This window comes from Arachis ipaensis, chromosome B6 (genome assembly GCF_059453495.1).
Source record: "Arachis ipaensis isolate K30076 ecotype BB chromosome B6, ASM5945349v1, whole genome shotgun sequence".
In the NCBI taxonomy this organism is placed as follows: domain Eukaryota; kingdom Viridiplantae; phylum Streptophyta; class Magnoliopsida; order Fabales; family Fabaceae; genus Arachis; species Arachis ipaensis.
In genome coordinates this window covers 31,760,931-31,783,361 of record NC_142441.1, presented here as the reverse complement: position 1 = coordinate 31,783,361, position 22,431 = coordinate 31,760,931, and the positions used below count along the sequence as shown (strand labels likewise).

The 22,431-nt window shown below is 34.0% G+C and overlaps 1 protein-coding gene across 1 annotated transcript; it reads left to right on the top strand.

Moving 5' to 3' along the window:
- Positions 1 to 18,835: 18,835 nt before the first annotated feature.
- ALS3 (aluminum sensitive 3) lies at positions 18,836 to 22,030 on the top strand. Its single transcript, XM_016352512.3, has 3 exons — positions 18,836 to 19,270; positions 19,443 to 19,688; positions 21,492 to 22,030. Exons 1-3 carry the CDS (start codon positions 18,980 to 18,982, stop codon positions 21,801 to 21,803), a joined length of 849 nt encoding a protein of 282 aa, XP_016207998.1. The 5' UTR covers positions 18,836 to 18,979; the 3' UTR covers positions 21,804 to 22,030.
- The last annotated feature ends 401 nt before the right edge of the window (positions 22,031 to 22,431 follow it).

Genomic DNA, 22,431 nt, shown 5'->3' with positions numbered 1-22,431 from the left:
CCTTAATTTGTTTGACTCTATATGTCCATTGTTATATGTATGAATGCATGTACATGATTGAGGCCGTCAATTCACTTGCCCACTTACCCAAATGACCTTACCTTATAACAACCTTTGCAACCAACTTTGAGCCTACGTTTAACCCACTTATTCTTAATTTTAGCACATTACAAACCGAAAGCGAAAAACCACGAATGTCCCTAATTGAATCCTTGAATAGCTTAGGCTAGAGTGTATATGTCATTCAAGTGTGGAAAAATGCGCAGGGGGGGCATTTGTTGAGGTAAGAAGCATGTTGTTTTTTTTTTGTTAAAAATATTGGGAAGTGGATACATACTCATGTGTTGACCAAATGTGTAGACCATATGCACTGATAAGAAAAGAAAAAAAAAGAAAACAAAAGTGGAGACAAAACAAAAAGAGAAGAAAAAGGAATAATGAAAAAAAGCAAGAAAAGTAAAAAAAAAGAAAAAAAAAGGGGGACAAAATGCCCCAAAGTAAGACTTAAAGACAAATCAATGCGTATGTATAATGATCAAAAGTAAATGTATGAGTATGTGAAAGAGTGAGGAATGGGTAGTTAGCTTAGTACATAATCATATAGGATGTTATATAGGTTAGGAGGGGAGCTTAAGTTAATCAAAGGATTCAATTTTAGCCCACTTAGCCAAATATATAACCCTACCTTAACCCTAACCCCATTACAATCTAAGGAAAGACCTCATGATATATGTATGTATGCATAGAACAATTGTTGATTGGCAAGAGGAAGAACAAATTTTGGAAGAGCTTGAAGTAGGGGAGGATTGAGTGATCAACCCTATACACCGAGCGAATAGAGTGCAAACACTTCCGATGAGGGATTCGAAGCTCAATACCTTGTTCCCGGCTCTCGCGAGCGTTCTTCATGCAAGCTATGCATATTTCACTTTGATGTCAAGAATTAGTAGAATTCATACATTGCCCATCATCTTGCCCTATGTGCATATATATATGTTCTAGGAAGATTGAATTGCTCTTGACCAAGTAGATAGTAGCATACTCCCTAGTTGCATTCATGTAAGTAGGTTGCATCCCATGAGTCTCATTCTCTTGTGATCCTTTGATCTTTTGCTTTTCTTTAGCATGAGGACAAGCTATAGTTTAAGTGTGAGGAGGTTGATAAACCCCGTTTTTAGGGTTTATCATGTATAGATTTTGAGGGTTTTATCAATGGTCTTCCACACTTATTCATATAAAAATGCATGATTTTGTGTTTCTTTCCTAATTTTGCCTCATAAGATGAAAACATGCTTCTTTTACATTAGAATTGATATATTGTAATCCTCCTCTTTTACCATTCGATGCCGTGACCCGTTTGCTAAGTGGTTTCAGAAGTCATAGGGCAAAAAAATGGCTAAGAGGGATGAAGGAAGCATGCATGAATGGAAAGAGCATGGAAAAATTAAAGTTTTGGAATTTGAGCATGGGCGCGCACACGCACCGTACGCGTACGCGCGGATGTGCACCCTCAGAGCTGGCGCACTGGAGCCGAAACGAGAAGCCGGCGCGTTTATATGGCTGGGCCAGAAATCCTTGGACTCGCGCGCGCATTGCGCGCCTGTGTGGATCGCCAAAAGCCCCAGGGACGTGTACGCGCACTGTGCGCGTACGCGCCGATAGCCGCACGTGATTTTTTAAGAAGAAAACATGACCAGCGATTTCAGGCAAGGGGCAGGCCCTGTTTTGGGGCAGGCTAGGGGCAGGCCCTGTTTTGGGACAGAATTCTGGCACGAAGAGCATAAGAAGACCAAGGATTAGGGAGATTGAGACAATTAGACATTATTCTAGATATTTTGGGTAGTTAGTTACATTTTGGCTTTTAGAGAGAGAAACTCCAACTTCTCTCTAGGATTTTACTCTCTTCATTGCAATTTTTCTTGATTTCTTGGTGAGATCCATTACTAATTCACTTTTACTTTGATACAAGTTGTAGATCTACTCTTCTTCTACTCTCAATTAGTGATCTTTTGATTCATTCACTTGGATCTAAATTTGTGACCTTGTTACTTTGAATTTTGATTAATGAATTGAGGAATTTCATTCAATTGCTTGATTGTTGATGATTGTTTGAATTAGATAGCTTTAATTCAATTCTTTTCTATCAATTTCATCATGTCTTCTATGATTGCTTGCCAATTGTCTGTGAAAATCACAACCCTAGCTATGGAGTAGATTTCTCTTATTTGGCTTAGGGGTTGAGTTATTGGAGACACTTGAGTAGTGGATATCAATTGTTGATTAGGAATTGAGAATTGCTAATTGACTTGGAGTGCACTAAAGCTAGACTTTCCTAGGGTTAGGCTAGAACTTGTGACTCAAGTTAGTTACTTTCACTTAACTTTCCTCCATTATTAGGGGGTTAACTAAGTGAAGCAATAATTAATTCTTATCACAATTGAAGGAAACTACAATGATGGAACTTCCAATACTCACCCTTGGCCAAGGCTTTCATCTCAATTAATTGTTGTTTACTTTTGTTAGTTTGAATTCTTGCACCAACTCTCAAAACCACTAATGACTTCCTAATCAATGATGTGCATTCTAAGGCAATTCCTAGGGAGAACGACCCGGGACTAATACTCTCGGTCATAGATTTTAGAATTGTTTGATGCAATATTTGCATGTCGGTTATACTAAACTCATGATTGAACTCAATGTTAACTTCTACACCGGCATAAGAATTTCGTTCATCAGCGACCCTCAATTTTAAAAAAATATAAATATAAATAAGTTATAATTTATTTTATAAAATCAGAGTTCTTCATTTTTAGAAAATTATTTTATTATCAGTAATTGAACTAATTTTGTAACAATTTGAATTCAATCAAATTCATATTCTTATATATATATATATATATATATATATATATATATATATATATATATATATATATATATATATATATATTACATAATTAAAACTATAATTCTAGTAATTTATAAGTAATAAAACTTATATGTATATTTTAATTTGAGTAATTGATATTTAAATTTAAAAATAGAGTTTAGATAATAATATTATTATCGAGTTCGATATCCGATGATATGAGTAAATATCAATACTCTTTGGTGAGCTTAGCTTTGCTAATACTTCATCAAATATCTTTCATCTTTAAGTTACTAATGTCATTTATATTAGTAACTCATATACATTCAACTTTATATATTATTATTATTATGCATGTACGCATATATATATATATATATAAAAGATGGCAACCATTTACCTAATGGAAAGCTGTTGTACATATATGTAATATATAGTTATGATTATTATTAGCCTTATTATATTATTAGCTTTATATATAATAGTGTCATTCGAAGGAATAAGTAACATTTACTTTATTATCATTATTATACTTGCGCCGCCATATATATATAGTATACGAAGGAATGAGTGGCGAGAGAGAAGAGTGACCGAGAGAGAGAAGCGTGTGAACGTAAACCTCCTCCAACCTTTCGGCTTCGATTTCTTGCAGTCCGTAACCCCAATCAAAAATCTAATCCAGTAAAAGTATTCGTATCCTCCTCCTCTACATGTTGACACCACTTTTGATCGGTGAAAGTTGACGGAGAAGTAGCTCATCTACCCCTTGAGTTCGGCTAACGGGAGTTCTAGGGGGCACAAACGATTCTGGACGTTTTCTTCTTCTTTGATAGCTCGGTTAGAAAGCTTCTCCGGAGCTTCGAATATTTTGGTTCCGTACGAAGGTATGTTTTTAGTTTCTCGTAGTTAATGATTAATGTCACGTGAAAACTTAGGCTAGAAGACCTTAAGATAGGAATGAACTGAATGTATAATTGATGGATTGTGTATATGGTATAAAATGTGTGGTTTAGCTGTTGTTAATAATTTATTGTTGAAGTTAGTTGATTTTAGGAAAATATTTAATATTGGTATCTGTTTGATTTTAAAATAATTTGTTACTGGAAATGATTTGAATGACTGAGGGGTGTTTGCTTTGGTAGTTGGGACCCTTAAAGGGTGGCAGAAATTCGAGTTTTAGAGGAGATACTGCCAAAATTTCTATAAGAATTAGAGTTTTAATTTGAAGTGTTATTTTAAAAAGGAAAGAGATTTTTATGTGGCTTGTGTATTTGAGACTATTTGTTGACCCTCTGTCGCGAGATGTGACTGGGCACTTTAACTCCCCGGATTCCCCCATGGGCATGCATATATATATATATATGTGTGTGTGTGTGTGTGTGTGTGAATATTGAATATTATATTTGAGCTTGGAGTTAGATTCCATGGAATATTATTGAGCTTGGAGTTTGACTCTATGGAATACTATGTTATTGAGCTTGGAGTTTGACTCCATGGAATACTATATTATTGAGCTTGGGGGTGCGCGCATAGAGGAACTGTCCAATGGTTAACTACCAGGACATGTTAGGTTGGCTGTATAACCGACAGATGACACTCATCAGCCATAGTACAAGCATACATCATATGCATTTGTTTGCTTTATTTGAGTGTGCATTGTTTCCAAGGATGGTATTTCTGTGGATCCGACAAAGATCAATGTTATATCTAGCTTGCCTTACCCCTCTTCCGAGAGAGAAGTCCGTTCATTCCTTGGACATGCATAATTTTATCGAAGATTTATAAAGGACTTTAGTAAGGTAGCATTGCCTCTATCAAGATTGTTGTAAAAGGACATTGAGTTTGATCTAAGCAAGGAGTGCATGGAGGCTTTTGACAAGCTCAATGTAGCATTGACCCAAGCTCCCATCGTGCGAGGGTCGGATTGGAGCCGGCCATTCGAGATAATGTGCGATGCTTCAAATTTTACCGTGGGAGCCGCATTAGCACAACGCGAGGGTAAGAATCCATATGTCATAGCCTATGCATCAAAAACACTAGATGGAGCCCAATCTAACTACACTACCACCGAAAAAGAACTATTGGCAATAGTTTTTGCCTTGGACAAGTTCCAAGCATATCTACTTGGTTCCAAGGTGGTAGTGTACTCGGATCATGCGGCGTTAAAGTATTTGTTGGCTAAGAAGGAATCCAAACCGAGATTGATTAGATGGGTTTTATTGTTGCAAGAATTTGACTTGGAAATTAAAGATAGGAGTGGTTCGCAAAACCTAGTGGCGGATCACTTAAGTCGCCTTGAACATACCAAAGGTGATACCACTCCTATTAATGATTCTTTTCCCTTTGAGGGCTTGCAAGCAATCTCGGAAGTTATTCCTTGGTATGCACCAATTGCAAATTACTTGTTGTCTCGCACCTTTCCTCCTAATCTCTCCAAACATCAAAGGGATAAGCTAAAAAGTGAAATACTATGTGTGAGATGACCCATACCTTTGGAGATGCGGAGCGGATCAAGTAATTCAGAGGTGCATTCCACAAATCGAATTCTACTCAATCTTGGAAGCTTGCCACTCCTCCGAAGGAGGAGGCTATTATGGACCTCAAAGAACGGCAAAAAAAATCCTAGATTGTGGATTTTGGTGTCCAACTCTTTTCAAGGACTCTTCTCCATTTTGTAAATCTTGTTCTCAATGCCTTAGATTTGGTAATATCTCCAAGAAGGATGAAATCCCCCAACAAACCATGATATTTTGTGAGATTTTTTATGTGTGGGGTATCGACTTCATGGGGCCATTCCCAAATTCTAATGGTTTTCTCTACATTCTACTAGCCATTGATTATGTGTCCAAATGGGTGGAAGCGATACCCACCCGGACGGACGATGCTAATTTGGTCCTTTCTTTTGTGAGAAATAACATCATTTGTAAATTTTGGTCGCCACGAGCAATCGTGAGTGACCAAGGCTCACATTTTTGCAATAGAAGAATGGAAGGGCTAATGAAGAAATATGGCATCATGCATAAAGTGGCTACGGCCTACCACCCACAGACAAACGGTCAAGCTGAGGTTTCCAATCGGGATATCAAACGCATAATGGAGAGGATTGTGAAGCCCAATAGAAAAGATTGGAGTGCCAAGCTTACCGATGCACTATGGGCATACCGAACAGCGTACAAAACGCCGATTGGCATGAGCCCCTTTCGGTTGGTATATGGCAAAGCTTGCCACTTACCGGTGGAGGCGGAGCATAGAGCATATTGGGCCGTCAAGGAGTGCAATCTAAGTTTGGGTGGGGACGGAGTTGAGAGAAAGCTTCAACTAGTGGAATTAGAGTGTTTGAGGTTGGAAGCCTATGAGAACTCGAAACTTTACAAGAAGAAAATAAAAGCCGTGCACGACAAGAACATAAGAAGAAGAGAATTTAGAGCCGGTGATCTAGTCCTCCTTTATAATTCAAGGTTGAGATTGTTGCCCTGAAAACTAAGATCAAAATGGGAAGGCCTATATCATGTGGAGAAAGCGGAACCCTATGGAGTCTACCATTTGCGCCATCCCTCAAGTCCGGATATCTTCAAGGTCAATGGGCACTGTCTCAAGTTGTATCATGGTAAACAAATGAAGAGCAACAAGGAGATTGAGGTATTCCTTTTGGAAGATGCACCTCTTGGCAAAGAGCAATGAGCTAGTGAAAGTCCAAAATAAACTCCAAGTCAACCTGTAGGAGGGACAAAAGACAAAATGTACATGCGGAGATTCTATAAGAATATATGTATAGCCTAAAACAAAATATGACAGTCCAAAAGATAGTTCTTCGCCTATAAGGAGGCTCTCCAGACGCTCAACGAGGTGCCTCTCGACCTGCATCTGAAAAACAACAAAATATATATGGAATGAAAACCGGAGGTTCTCAGCATGGTAAAGGTGCCCACATAGTTAATATAAAAGATCTCAAGAGAGCCAGAGGTATTCCTAGAACTTCGACACTCAGATTTTGGCTTAAGAATTCAACTAAACCAGAAATTAGGTAAGTTATCTAAGGTATTAAAGTTCTAAATTTAACTTTAACTTAACACTTCACTTTCTGACTCCTCTAATCCTCCGAGACACTGGTGGAACAACCCCCTCCCCCACACCTCCGTCAAGAAGGATTTCTCAAAAAACATACACATACAATTCAAGCAAGAAAAACGCAGATAGAGAAGCATTTACAGCGAGTAGAACAAGTAGCAGATAAGCAGAATTAAACAGTTAAGCAAACTAAAACAATGCACACTCAAACAAAGCAAACAAATGCATATGATGTATGCCTGTCCTATGGCTGATGAGTCTCATCTGTCGATTATACAGCCAACCCGACATGTTCTGGTAGTTAACCATTGGACAGTCCCTTTGTGCGCGCATCCCCAAGCTCAATAATATAGTATTCCATGGAGTCAAACTCCAAGCTCAATAACATAGTATTCCATAGAGTCAAACTCCAAGCTCAATAATATTCCATGGAATCAAACTTCAAGCTCAAATATAATATTCAATATTCATATATATATGCATGTCCATGGGGGAATCCGGGGAGTTAAAATGCCTGGTCACATCTTGCGACAGATGGTCAACAAATAGTCTCAAATACACAAGCCACATAAAAATCTCTTTCCTTTTTAAAATAACACTTCAAATCAAAACTCCAATTCTTATAGAAATTTTGGCAGTATCTCCTCTAAAACTCAAATTTCTGCCACCCTTCAAAGGTCCCAACTACTAAAGCAAATACCCCTCAGTCATTCAAATCATTTCCAGTAACAAATTATTTCAAAATCAAACAGATACAAATATTAAATATTTTCCCAAAATCAACTAACTTCAACAACAAATTATTAACAACAGCTAAACCACACATTTTATACCATATACACAATCCATCAATTATACATTCAATTCATTCCTATCTTAAGGTCTTCTAGCCTAAGTTTTCACGTGACATTAATCATTAACTACGAGAAACTAAAACCATACCTTTGTACGGAATTAAAATATTCGAAGCTCCGGAGAAGCTTTCTGACCGAGCTATCAAAGAAGAAGAAAATGTCCAGAATTGTCTGTGCCTCCTAGAACTCTCGTTGGCCGAACTCAAGGGGTAGAGGAGCTACTTCTCCGTCAACTTTTACCGATCAAAAGTGGTGTCAACGTGTAGAGGAGGAGGATACAAATACTTTTACCAGATTAAATTTTTGATTGGGTTATGGATTGCAAGAAATCGAAGCCGAAAAGTTGGAAGAAGTTTACATTCTCACGCTTCTCTCTCTCGGTCACTCTTCTCTCTCGCCACTCATTCCTTCGTATACTATATATATATATATATATATATATATATATATGGCGGCGCAAGTATAATAATGATAATAAAGTAAATGTTACTTATTTCTTCTTCTGATACTATTATATATAAAGCTAATGATACTCATAACTATATATTACATATATGTACAACGGCTTTCCATTAGGTAAATGCCTGCCGTCTTTTATATATATATATATATATATGCGTACATGCATAAGATAATAATAATAATAATAATATATAAAGTTGAATGTATATGAGTTACTAATATAAATGACATTAGTAACTTAAGAATGAAAGATATTTGGTGAAGTATTAGCAAAGCTAAGCTTACCAAAGAGTATCGATATTTACTCATATCATCGGATATCGAACTCGATAATAATATTATTATCTAAACTCTATTTTTAAATTTAAATATCAATTTCTCAAATTAAAATATACATATAAGTTTCATTACTTATAAATTACTAGAATTATAATTTTAATTATGTAAAATATTATATATATATATATATATATATATATATAAATTTGATTGAATTCAAATTGTTATAAAATTAGTTCAATTACTGATAATAAAATAATTTTCTAAAAATAAAGAACTCTAATTTTATAAAATAAATTATAACTTATTTATATTTATATTTTTTTTAAATTGAGGGTCGCTGATGAACGAAATTCTTATGCCGGTGTAGAAGTTAACATTGAGTTCAATCGTGAGTATAGTATAACCGACATGCAAATATCGCATCAAACAATTCTAAAATCTATGACCGAGAGTATTAGTCCCAGGTCATTCTCCCTAGGAATTGCATTAGAATGCACATCATTGATTAGGAAGTCTTTTGTGGTTTTGAGAGTTGGTGCAAGAATTCAAACTAACAAAAGTAAACAACAATTAATTGAGATGAAAGCCTTGGCCAAGGGTGAGTATTGGAAGTTCCATCATTGTAGTTTTCTTCAATTGTGATAAGAATTAATTATTGCTTCACTTAGTTAACCCCCTAATAATGGAGGAAAGTCAAGTGAAAGTAACTAACTTGAGTCACAAGTCCTAACCTAACCCTAGGGAAGTCTAGCTTTAGTGCACTCCAAGTCAATTAGCAATTCTCAATTCCTAATCAACAATTGATATCCACTACTCAAGTGTCTCTATTAACTCAACCCCTAAGCCAAATAAGAGAAATCTACTCCATAGCTAGGGTTGTGATTTTCACAAATAATTGGTGAGCAATCATAGAAGACATGATGAAATTGATAGAAAAGAATTGAATTAAAGCTATCTAATTCAAACAATCATCAACAATCAAGCAATTGAATGAAATTCCACAATTCATTAATCAAAATTCAAAGTAACAAGGTCACAAATCTAGATCCAAGTGAATGAATCAAAAGATCACTAATTGAGAGTAGAAGAAGAGTAGATCTACAACTTGTATCAAAGTAAAAGTGAATTAGCAATGGATCTCACCAAGAAATTAAGAAAAATTGCAATGAAAAGAGTAAAATCCTAGAGAGAAGTTGGAGTTTCTCTCTCTAAAAGCCAAAATATAACTAACTACCCAAAATATCTAGAATAATGTCTAATTGTCTCAATCTCCCTAATCCTTGGTCTTCTTATACTCTTCTTGACAGAATTCTGCCCCAAAACAGGGCCTGCCCCTTGCCTGAAATCGCTGGTCACGTTTTCTTCTTAAAAAATCACGTGCAGCTATCGGCTCGTACGTGCACACTGCGCGTACGCATCCCTGGGGCTTTTGGCGATCCACGCGCAGGCGCGCAGTGCGCGCGCGCATCCAAGGATTTCTGGCCCAGCCATATAAATGCGACGGCTTCTCGTTTCGGCTCCACTGCGCTGGCTCTGAGGGTGCACATCCGTGCGTACGCGTGCGCGCCCATGCCCAAATTCCAAAACTCTAAGTTTTTCATGCTCCTTCCATTCATGCATGCTTCCTTCATCCCTCTTAGCCATTTTTTTGCCCTATGACTTCTGAAACCACTTAACAAACGGGTCACGGCATCGAATGGTAAAAGAGGAGGATTACAATATATCAATTCTAATGTAAACGAAGCATGTTTTCATCTTATGAGGCAAAATTAGGAAAGGAACACAAAATCATGCATTTTTATATGAATATGTATGGAAGACCATTGATAAAACCCTCAAAATCTATACATGATAAACCCTAAAAACGAGATTTATCAGTCGCTACAGTTGCCCTAGAGCATGGGCACCTTTGGCCCTTTGACCTGGTGCCTCATTAAAAAATCCTTAGTCGGGAAAAAGAGTGCACCTTGGTTCAAGGCCTTCTAACTATAATATTCCTTAGGTTACAGGCGTGCCAAGATCTCGGGAGTTCTCGCCCTTCGAGATTGGATACCTTATAGTAACCTTTTCCTAGGACTTCCACTACCCGGTATGGTCCTTTCCAGTTTGCAGCCAGCTTCCCTTCTCCCGTCTTTTGTGTCCCAATGTCGTTTCGGATCAGGATGAGATCGTTGGCCGTGAAACTTCTTTTGATCACCCTCTGATTGTATCTCAGAGCCATTCGACACTTCAAGGCTTCTTCCCTAATCCGAGCTCTTTTTCGGACTTCTGGAAGTAGGTCGAGCTCTTCTCTTTGTGCCTGGGGATTAGCTCCTTCATTGTAGAAGATGACCCTGGATGATCCTTCGTTTATTTCAATGGGAAACATTGCCTCCATCCCGTAGGCAAGTCGAAACGGTGATTCTCCTGTTGTAGAGTGGGGGGTTGTCCGATACACCCACAAGACTTGGGGGAGCTCCTCAGCCCAGGCTCCTTTTGCGTCCTGCAGTCGGCGTTTCAGCCCGGCTAATATGACTTTGTTTGCTGCCTCAGTTTGTCCATTGGCCTGTGGGTGTTCTACTGAGGTGAACTGATGCCTGATCTTCAGGTCCGCCACTAGGGTTCTGAAGCTCGTGTCAGTGAACTGGGTCCACTATCTGTGGTTATGGAGTGGGGGACTCTAAACCTTATGACAATGTTTCTATATAGGAATTTCTGACTTCTTTGAGCAGTAACAATGGCCAAAGGTTCTGCCTCAATCCACTTTGTAAAGTAGTCAACCCCTAGTATAAGGTTTTTAACTTGGCTCAAGCCTTGGGGGAATGGCTCGAGGAGATCGAACCCCCCATTTCGTGAACGGCCAGGGTAAGGTGACGCTGATGAGCTCTTCAGGGGGTGCTATGTGGAAACTGGCGTGCTTCTGGCAGGGAGGGCATGTTTTTATGAACTCGGCTGCTTCTTTTTGCAGGGTTGGTCAGAAGAAGCCGCCTCAGACCACTTTTTTGGACAGGGCCCGTGCTCCTAGATGGTTACCACACATGCCATTATGGACATCTTCCAAGACTTCCCTTGTGTCGGAGGTCAGAACGCACTTTAGGAGGGGTGTTGAGATCCCTCTTCAGTACAATATGTCGTGGACTAGTGTGTAATTTTGCGCCTTCCTTATGAGCCTTCTAGCGTCCTTTCTTTCTGTGGGTAGGGTTTCAAATTTGAGGTAGTTGATTATGAGGGTCATCCACTCTTGGAGTTGGCCTGATATGTTTAGCACTTCCTCTTATTTTGAGATTGACGGGGATTGTAGCATTTCCTAGATGAGACTTCTGTTATTGCTCCCTGACTTGGTGCTGGCTAGCTTTGAAAGAGCGTCAGCTCGGGCATTTTGCTCTCGAGGTATATGTCGGACCTCACATTCTTTGAAACTTTGAAGTTGTTCCTTAGTTTTGTCTAAATATTTCTTCATGCTGGAGTCTTTTGCTTGGTATCTTCCATCTATCTGTGAGGTAACTATCTGCGAGTCGGTGAAGATGGTGATACTCTATGCCCTAACCTCTTTAGCCAGCTTTAAGCCAGCCTGCATGGCTTCATATTCTGTCTGATTATTGGAGGCGAAAAATTCGAACCTTAGGGATAGCTCTATTTGAGTCCCTTGATCACTTTTCAAGATGATGCCTGCCTCGCTTTCGGCCTTGTTCGAAGAACTGTTGACGTATAAGCTCCATGAGACGGGTGTTCCTGGGGTATCGGTGTATTCGGCGATAAAGTCGGCCAGGTACTGGGATTTTATAGCGGTCCGAGTTTCATACTTAAGGTCGAACTCGGACAGCTCCACTGCCCACTGCAGAATTCTGCCTGCCAGGTCCGTCTTCTGTAGGATATGCTTCATGGGTTGATTAAGGCAGACCTTGATGGTGTGGGCTTGAAAGTATAGGTGAAGTCTTTGGGATGTGAGTATAAGGGCGTAGGCGAATTTTTTTATCTTTTGGTAGTTCAGTTCAGCCCCTTGTAGGGCTTTGCTGACGAAATAGATGGGCCGTTGTCCATCTTTGTCTTCTTAGACTAGAGCTGAGGCTATTGTCCGGCTTCTGACTGCCAGGTATAACACCAGCTCCTCTCCTTTCACGGGTCGGGTTAGGATAGGTGGTTGCCCTAGGAACGTTTTGAAGTCTTGGAAGGTCTTCTCGCACTCTGGGGTCCATTCAAACTTTTTCCCTTTCCTTAGGAATGAGTAGAAGGGGAGTGACCTTAGAGCTGATCTTGCCAGAAATCTAGATAAGGCGGCCAGCCTTCCGTTTAGTTGCTGTACCTCTTTCACACAGGTTGGACTTTTCATGTCAAGTATAGCTCGGCATTTGTCCGGGTTTGCTTCTATGCCCCTTTGGGTCAGCATGAATCCCAAGAACTTGCCGGCTTCTACCGTGAAAATGCACTTTGTAGGGTTTAATCTCATATCATGTTTCCTTATAGTGGCAATTTAAAATAATATTATTGTCAATTTATGTTATTTTTAAAAAGTTACTTTTAACACGTTAAAAAAGTTTTCAACTGACACTAAAAATAAAGCAGTTTTAATTAAAATTTAAATTAGACTCGAGTTATGGGCATGATATCTCAAAGATATAACTGTCAATGATAGTAATAGAGCGTGGAAATAAAAAATGTAGGAGCAGTTATCACATCAGCAATAGAGCGTCAAGGGACAACAATTACGGAACATTTATTCAAGTTTGAAACTAACGAAGATATATTATAGGAGTAACTGATAGTTGACATTAGGTTAGTGTATAAATAGAGTTTTGAGCACACATTGTAATCAGTTCAGTTCTTCTTGAAAAATACTTGGAAATCTAAAAACGTTCTCAGCCTCCCTGGCATCAGAGAGTAAAACTGGGAATTTAAAGTAATTCTTCTAAAATCTGAACTCAAATTTGTACTCTACCTTTTATTTTTAATTAAAGTTATTTACTTTTTTTTGTTCTTCTTCATCTTCGTCTTCCTTTCTCTTTTAATTTCTGCATTTTACTTTGCCTACGACACCTTGCATGTTTTTGTTTTATCTTTAATTTATTTTCGAAACTACAATTGAGACCTTGAGACACCCACAAGAGAAGTCGTTTTCACTCCATAATTTAAGATTGTAAAACAAAACTCAAAAGTTGTTAATTTATTTTTTGTTAACAATAGAACGAAAAATCGAGAAAAAACAAATTGGCATGCTCGGTAGAATATTGTCAATAGATTGTAGTTGTGTCCAAAAAAATTCCAAATTTGCAGGAAGTTACATTGTGAAAAATTATTTTTAAATACTAAAAAATTAGCGTCAATGGACATGTTAAGTTCATCCACAACATTTTCTATTTTCAGTGATGAAAGAGAAAAGAAAATTGAAAATATTTTCTTACCTCAAACCACTGATACTATTTTATTATCGGTGAGGCATGATGGCGTTGGTCATACCCATCATGGGTTAAGTGCATCTCATACAAACACTATGAGGTGATCGTTTAATGGCTTGCCACCAGGGTTTGTCCCCTCCATAGTGACACAAAATTTGATTAATCCTGTTTACTCACCAATTCAGAACCTTGTCTATCATAACCCATGTGTTAATACTAGCATGAAAAATTTTTCAATTTTAGGCTCACAAACTTCACTTGGTATATTGTCTACTTCTTCAAATGTGAGCACAAAAAAAAATCATTATTCTTCTATTTTTCAAATTACAAGTCCAATTCTTTTTAATATGTCAAAAATATTACCATCAGAAAATTTTATGGTTATTATTGATACATTAGCAAAGTTTTATCAATAGATAAATAAGAATCATTATAATTTAGCTAATATATTGACTCATCATATGACAAAAATACTTAATTTTTTTATTGAGTCGACAAATACTAAGTATGAGCAATTAATCTATAAAGTATATCAAATTGCTAAAATAGTTAATATGAAAGAAAATTAAAATGATTTTATTGAAGTATAAGAGATAAATGTAGAACAAAATCCTCCTGAACATGATATACATTTAGATAAACAAGATCAAAATGATGGTAATGTAATAAAAGATGATACTAAACTACAACAAAATATTAATCAAGTTGTTAAATAAAATGACATTGGCGGACAAGATGTCAATCAAGTGATTGAACAAATTCTGAAAAGATTGGGATTTAATGTTGGATTTGTAAATCAACTTCACTTTGTATTTTTTTTTTTTTTCTTGAATTTATCCAACAAACTGAATTGCCTGAGGGGATGGAAGTTTTCTAAGTCATTAATTACATTTTTAAGGGAAGATGAAGAATCATCAAGAAAGCACTTTCTTGCTATACTGTCAAAATCAATAAAGTGGCGTCAAATGAGTATTTAAAGATGAAATTGTTTTCCTCCTTATTGACAAGAAATGCTTTAACATGGTTTTCTAACCTAAATTCAAATTCTATTCGCTTTTGGATACAGTTAGAAAAAGATTTTTATAAACAATTTTTTCGTAGTGAATTAAAAATAAGTTTAAGTGGTTTATTTTTCATCAAACGTAATGTAGGAGAATCAATTGATAAATATTTGGCTAGATTTAGAAACATGAGAAATAAATGCTTTATTCCAGTTCCAGAATCTGAAGTTGTCAAAATGGTCATAAATGGATTAGAATTTGAAATTAGAAAGAAGCTTGTAAATCAACAATATCATGACATGACTCAACTTGTTAAAAATATTAGACAAATTGAAGAGTTAAAAGCTTAAAAAGAAGTAAAGTATAAAGAGATGATAAAAGAAGCAAATGTCTACATCTCATTGACTAAGTCATGCAGCGGATGATTGAATTTTTTTTCTGAAGTTCGTATAAGGTAAATGGCTTCTCTGTAAATAAGGAGTAATTTTGATAATAAAAAATGACAAAAAATGATTTCATTCTTCTTTAACATATAAAAGAAACGACTTCACAAAGTTAAAATTCTGTTACTTCTGAAATTAAAAAAATTTGTGTCAATTAATAATGTCAATTGGAACAATGAAGGGGTATGTGTCAAAAATTATAACAGATACCATTTGGCATGCTTAGAAGTTGTATATAGAAGAATAAATTCCATGGACAGTTAGGTATTCAACTATCAATGTAAAAATTTTATAGGCTTAGAAATTTTGTTAAGTCTATTACTAATAGGCATTTAATCTATCAAGCATATATGTGTTTAAAGTGTCAACTTAAAAGTATTTGACACTTTCAATATCAATTGACATTTAGTCATTTACACCTCAACTTGTCAAAGATAAAATAAATATCAATAAACAATTAAATTCTTTCACTTTCAATCATTACATATCTTCAAATGCGAAATCTTAGGAACATTTTGTTAGACAAAAAATTACTATTACTTAAAAAAAAATTTATTTTAAGTAAATAAATATAAAATAATATTATTGTCAATTTATCTTATTTTTAAGAAGTTAGTTTCAAAAATTAGGAAAGCTTTCAACTGACTCTAAAAACAAAATAGTTTTAATTAAAATTTGAACTAGACCCAAATTATACGCCATGATATCTCAAAGATATAACTATTAGTGATAGTAATAGATTGTGAAAGTAGAAAGTGTGGAAGCAATTATCAACATCAGCAATAAAGCATCAAGAGACAACAAGTGCGGAACGGTTATTCAAATTTGAAAACTGACGAAGATACATTATAGGAGTAACTGTCAGTTAATATTAGGTTAGTCTATAAATAGAATTTTGGGCACATATTATAATCAGTTCAATTTTTTTTTTTTTTTGAAAAATTCTTAAAAATCCAAAAATACTCTCAACCTCCTTGGCATAAAAGAGTAAAACTAAAAATCTTAAGTAATTCTTCTAAAGTCTGAACTCAAATTTGACTTTATTTTTTATTTTTAATTAAAGTTTTTTATATTTTTTTGTTATTCTTCATCTTCTTCTTTTTTTTAATTTCTGTATTTTATTTTGTCTCTGACACTTTGTATGTTTTTTTTTATCTTTAATTTTATTTTTGAAACGATAATTGAGACTTTAAGACACCCATAAAAAGAGTTATTTCTGCTCTTTAAATTAAGATTGTGAAACAAAACTCAAAAATTATTAATTTATTTATTTTTAACGATGAAATAAAAAATCGAATAAAACAGCACTATTAATTATATAATTGAACATTGTATAACAAATGGGGAATGCTCCCATAAAGACATAGAAAACGTCTTTTTTAAAGATATTTTTTTAATAATTAAAATTTAACACATATAATCACTTAAATTATATTATTTTTGTCAAAATTAAGTCAGACAAATTAATTTGACCGAAAAATAGTGAATCAAATTTTGAATCCGTCTAAATTAATATTATTTTTCATAAAAAATGACTACAATACCCCTATTATATAAAATGACTAAAATACTCTTATTATATATATTAATTTTGAGAATTCTAAATTTTAGCCCTTTTCTTCTCTATAGTTATAGGGTTAGAATTTAAAATTTTCAAAATTAATATATATATATATATATATATATATATAATAGGGATATTTTAGTTGTGTTTTATAATAGGAATATTGTAGTAATTTTTTAATAAAAAAATATTAATTTATACTAGTTTAAAATTTAATTTATTATTTTTTTTGTTAAACTGACTAATCTAGTCTAATTTTAATAAAAATAATATAATTTAATTGATTATATATATTAAATTTTAATTTTTAAAAACATCTTTAAAAATAGACATTTTTGACATCTTTATCTAAATGGCTCCCATAACAAATTAAGATCCATGCTTTGTCTTCTCTACTTCCTTTTGGTCACTATGTTGAAGAAATAAAAAATAATAATAGCACATGCAGATGTATAAGGCATGAGATGGGATGACATGTGCGTACCTGAACAGCAAGGATAACAAGTAACAACCATTAACCACCAACTTGTCATTATTACTAAGAATTAAGTTTAGACCAATTCAAGCACACAAACACGAGGCCAATCAAACGTGAATTAAGTTCTCAAATAAGTTACTAGTTCGTTTAGGTGTAGAATGCCCTTTTCTGTTATTAAGTCACATGATATTTAGTTACTATTTTATGAGATCAATTCCGCTACGTTACCACCAGTATTTCTACTAATATCTGCCAACTATTATTTATAACTGTTTAATGGAAGTGTCTTTGTGGATGTGTCTAATAAAAATATCTTTTTTATGATTGTGTTTAATAGAAGTGTCTTTATAGATATATTTTCTGGATGTGTCTCTTTATATATGTATTTAAAATATAATAATTAATTATTGTTGGTAATAAGTTAGTAAATAATATATTGGTACCCTATACTTTTCCTTATGAGATATATAAAAACTTCACGCTTCTCAAATAATAATAATAATAATAAAGAAGTTCAAATTTAAATAAAATATAAGTCAATATAATATCCAACATCTTGTAATAATATATAATTTATTTTTTATTTTTATCAAGAATTAATCTATCACTAATATGATATATTCTAAAACGTATTGTATTTGTATTTGTATTTATATTTGTATTAGAATTAAAATTTATTTGATGACACCATATTGAGTACAAGGTATGCATGGTTGGCAACATTTAAAAATAAATTTCTTTTTAAAAAAAAAATTGAAATTAGGTGAAGAAGAAGATTGTAATTATATTTTTGAGAGGAATATGTATTGTATATGATTTTTTTATTTTTTATAATTGAAAAAAACATATAAAATAAAAATATACAAAATATATACTCATAAAAAATTTAGTTATAATCTTTATTTTTTATCTAATTTTATTTTTTAAAAAAACCCTAAAAATATTAAGGATAAAATTGAATGATAAAGATCGGAAATAAAAAATATTTTGGCTGATTTTATTTCTTTCAATTTTTTTATATGAATAAGTACTGTCCACTCTCTCCTAAGGCTAAGAGATCCTCTTAAGATTCTAGTATATACAAATTCATATATATAAATATATTTAATTTGATTTGTTGATTGATTTTTAAGCTAACCAGAAGGTGGAAAAAACCATAGGGTGATGTGAAGTGGGTGTAAAATTTGTTTTGTCATAGTATGAGTGGAGCGTTTTTAGAAAAAGGACAATTGAGCATACGGTGCCTTCCCTAGATAGAAGTTGAACATGATAGGCCCCAACCGTCCAAATAACCCACTCCACTTTGATATAACCTTTACCGTCCTTGCTCGTACGTACGTCCCGATCTGGAAATACAATTCATTCAATAAGAATCTATCCACTTATTTTCTAACAAGTCATTATTAATTGACTTAACTAAATAATAAAATATGTTGTTTGCCACGCTAGTATAATAAGTAGTGACTTCACGAGATAGCGCATATTGAAGGGAAGGCTGTTTCTTTGATCTTTATTTTATTTTATATATTCTATTTCCCTTATAATCTCAACCAATAATATCTCAATCAATAACCACCACCATAGCCATGGAATCTTTCTTTGTTAGTAACAACACATTTTTTCAGCGGGAGGAGGATACGGGCATGGACTGGGCATGGATGATTGAGTTCCTGAAGGGCATGGTGAAGCCGGTGGCAGCAACCGCAGTGGTGGGCCTAGCAGTGGGCTTGTCTTTCTGGCAGAAGCTGGGCCTAGAGTCCGAGATGTTTGTTGCCATTGTGAGGGCGTTTATTCAGCTCTCTATCATTGGCTTTGTTTTGCAGTTCATATTCAATCAGGGTAATGCTGGATGGATCATTCTAGCATACCTTTTCATGGTACTTTTTTTTATTAATTTCATGTTCCACAGTATTTTATTTTTTAATTATAAAGAAGTTTCGAATTCATCAAGTTAATTAAAATCTCTTTTTCCTTTTAGGCAATTGATATAAGATGTGGTGTTTTCATTTGAAATGAAATTCAATTGAATTTAATTTGGATCCTCTGCAGGTATCAGTGGCTGGTTATACAGCGGGGCAGCGAGCGAAACACGTGCCTCGCGGAAAGTATGTGGCGGGTGCTTCCATACTGACCGGAACATCGGTGACCATGTTTTTGCTGGTTATATTGAATGTGTTCCCTTTCACTCCCAGATACATCATCCCTGTTGCCGGCATGTTGGTCGGAAACTCTATGACTGTAACCGGAGTTACCATGAAGAGACTTCGTGATGACATTAAGACTCAAATCAACTTGGTTTGTATATCTTGCTTTTTACAAACTCATATTAATCTTCAGACGATTAGAGTGATTGAGAGACTAGTTCATAATTTTTTTTTCTAAATATAAATATCTTTTATATATATATATATATATATATGACTAATAAACTATAATTTAAATGAAATAATCTCCTTATACTCACTTATAAATCGTAAATTCGAGTCACACTCATAATGAAAGTATTTTTAAAACTAATTTATATGTTTTTTTAAATTAAAAAAAGTTGATATAACATCTCATAGTAATGAATAGTTTACTAATTCTTACCATTTCCTATATTTAAGTTATTAAAATCATTTTAAATATTAAAAATAATTTTATCAAATACAAATAGATTATATTTATTGAAAATTATTTTTTAATCAAACTTTAATACTATCATTTTAAAAAAATTAAAAACTTTATCACATAAAACCTAACTAAACCATATATAAAACTACTCTTGTACTCACTATGGAATTGTTATTGAATATCATGAATTTCACTGATAAACACTTTCCTTTCTTTTCTTTGTACTCTCTGTTCTGGATTTTTGTTATTTCAACTTTCAAGACACCGTTAAAATTGAGTATAGAATTATAAATATGTTCATCATTTAGTTAAACTAATACAAGTAGTACTTTCTTTGCTTTCGATGATATCATTGACAGTTTCATCTAAATTGAATAAATAAATAATTAGAATCATCCAACTTGTCATAGTTGACCGTTTCGGCGTTTACCATGTATTCGTATTGTTGATTTCATCACACCTTATTGCATCATTATTTTACTATTAACAAAGACAGAAGTTTGTTTAATCCTCCAACTATTGCAATTTAATTTTTCAGATTATGCAAAGTCATGTGTATTGAAACTCTGTTAACATGTGCAGCTAGATCATTTAAAAAGTAGATCTAAGTTTTTCTTCTAAAAAAAGCTGGCATAATCAGTACTAATACAAAATAACTACTTCATTTTTGTATAATATTCATCCTTTCGAAAATTTAGCATACTGGTAAAATATTAAATTGGTCTCTTACGTTTGGACATAATCCTGTTTTATTCTTTAAGGTTTAAAGTATCTTATTTAAAATTTAAAAAAGTTTCATTTAGTTTTAATGTAGTCCCACCGTAAAATTAAAGTTGTCCTACATGACAGAACAAGGTCGATATTCTGTACAAGTTACAGAGGCACAAAATCAACCGTTGATGTATCAATACATTTATTTATCATTTTTTTTAGTTTTATAGAAAATATTTCATTCAAATTATAAGAAAAATGATAAATAAATGTATTGATTTTGTGTCTCTAAATTTGTATTTATTCTCCAAATTATTGACTTTATTCTTGTACTGCTGTCATGTAAGACATTTCATTAATTATTTAACTTTGAACTCACAGTAAGACTATATTAAAGCTAAATAAAACTTTTTTGGATTCAAATAGAACACTTTAAATCTTAAAGACCAAAACAGAATCACGCCAAAACACCAATTTATTATTTTATCCTTTAGTATACCGATGACCATCAGTGTTATTACTAAATATTATTACTGTAGACTAATATTTAGCTAATAATAGTTTATGTTTACATTTATAAAGAAAATATATAATTTGCACACGTATTATTAAAATTTACATACGAGTTAACATAATTTGTATATATTTATCAGAAATTAATAAAATTTATTTATTAAAAATAATTTAATATTTATGGTGTTCAAATACTAATCAAAATTATTAAAATTTTATGTATTCATAACTCAAGTGTATCTGATATGAATGTGTATCTAGGTTGAGACGGCTTTGGCGCTTGGCGCGACTCCACGACAAGCTTCTCACCAGCAACTGAAGAGGACTCTGATCATAGCACTGTCTCCGGTGATAGACAACACAAAAACAGTGGGTCTAATATCTCTTCCCGGAGCAATGACTGGTCTAATCATGGGAGGTGCGTCGCCATTGGAAGCGATTCAGCTGCAGATTGTAGTGATGAACATGATGATTGGTGCATCCACTATGAGCAGCATAATGGCCACTTACCTTTGTTGGCCATCATTCTTCACCAAGGCCTATCAATTGGAAACCAAAGTCTTCACAGATTGATTCCGTTACTCCAAAGCACAAATTTTTAAATGATTAATTCTTCAACACCATGATTCAGTTCAAGTCACCTCTAACTGTATAGGATTGGGTTGTTTTGTTAGTCAATTTTGGTTTTTTATGGAACAAGCTAAGGTCATTTTGTGTTTTGATTCTCAACATTACTTTGTGTGTAAAAATGCGATCAAATCAAAGTGTTACTCTGTTGAATATTATTCTTTTTACTATAATTCTTTAGGGAGTATTTTTAGGATATTAGTTAGATAGATCTATCATGTCAAAATTGAAAGTTGGAAGTTATTAATCGGATAAAAATGAATTTAATGCAAGACAAAGGATGCATAAAATGAAAATATGAAACACTGACAAGTGGCAAAACAGAAATTAGCAACAAGTAGTTAGGATTTAGCAAGGTATATGTATTAATGTATGCACCTAATGAAATTGGGGGAGAGGGAATATTTGCTCAAACTAGCCATCTAGAATTAATTTGAGATAAGGGGATATGATATATATGGTTGTGATTTGCAAGGTGACATGTGCACTGGGAAAATATTCTCATTGTAGTAATCAAAGTTTATTAGGGTATCATAATGGGAAATGCATGGAGTTCTATATATTATTATGGAAG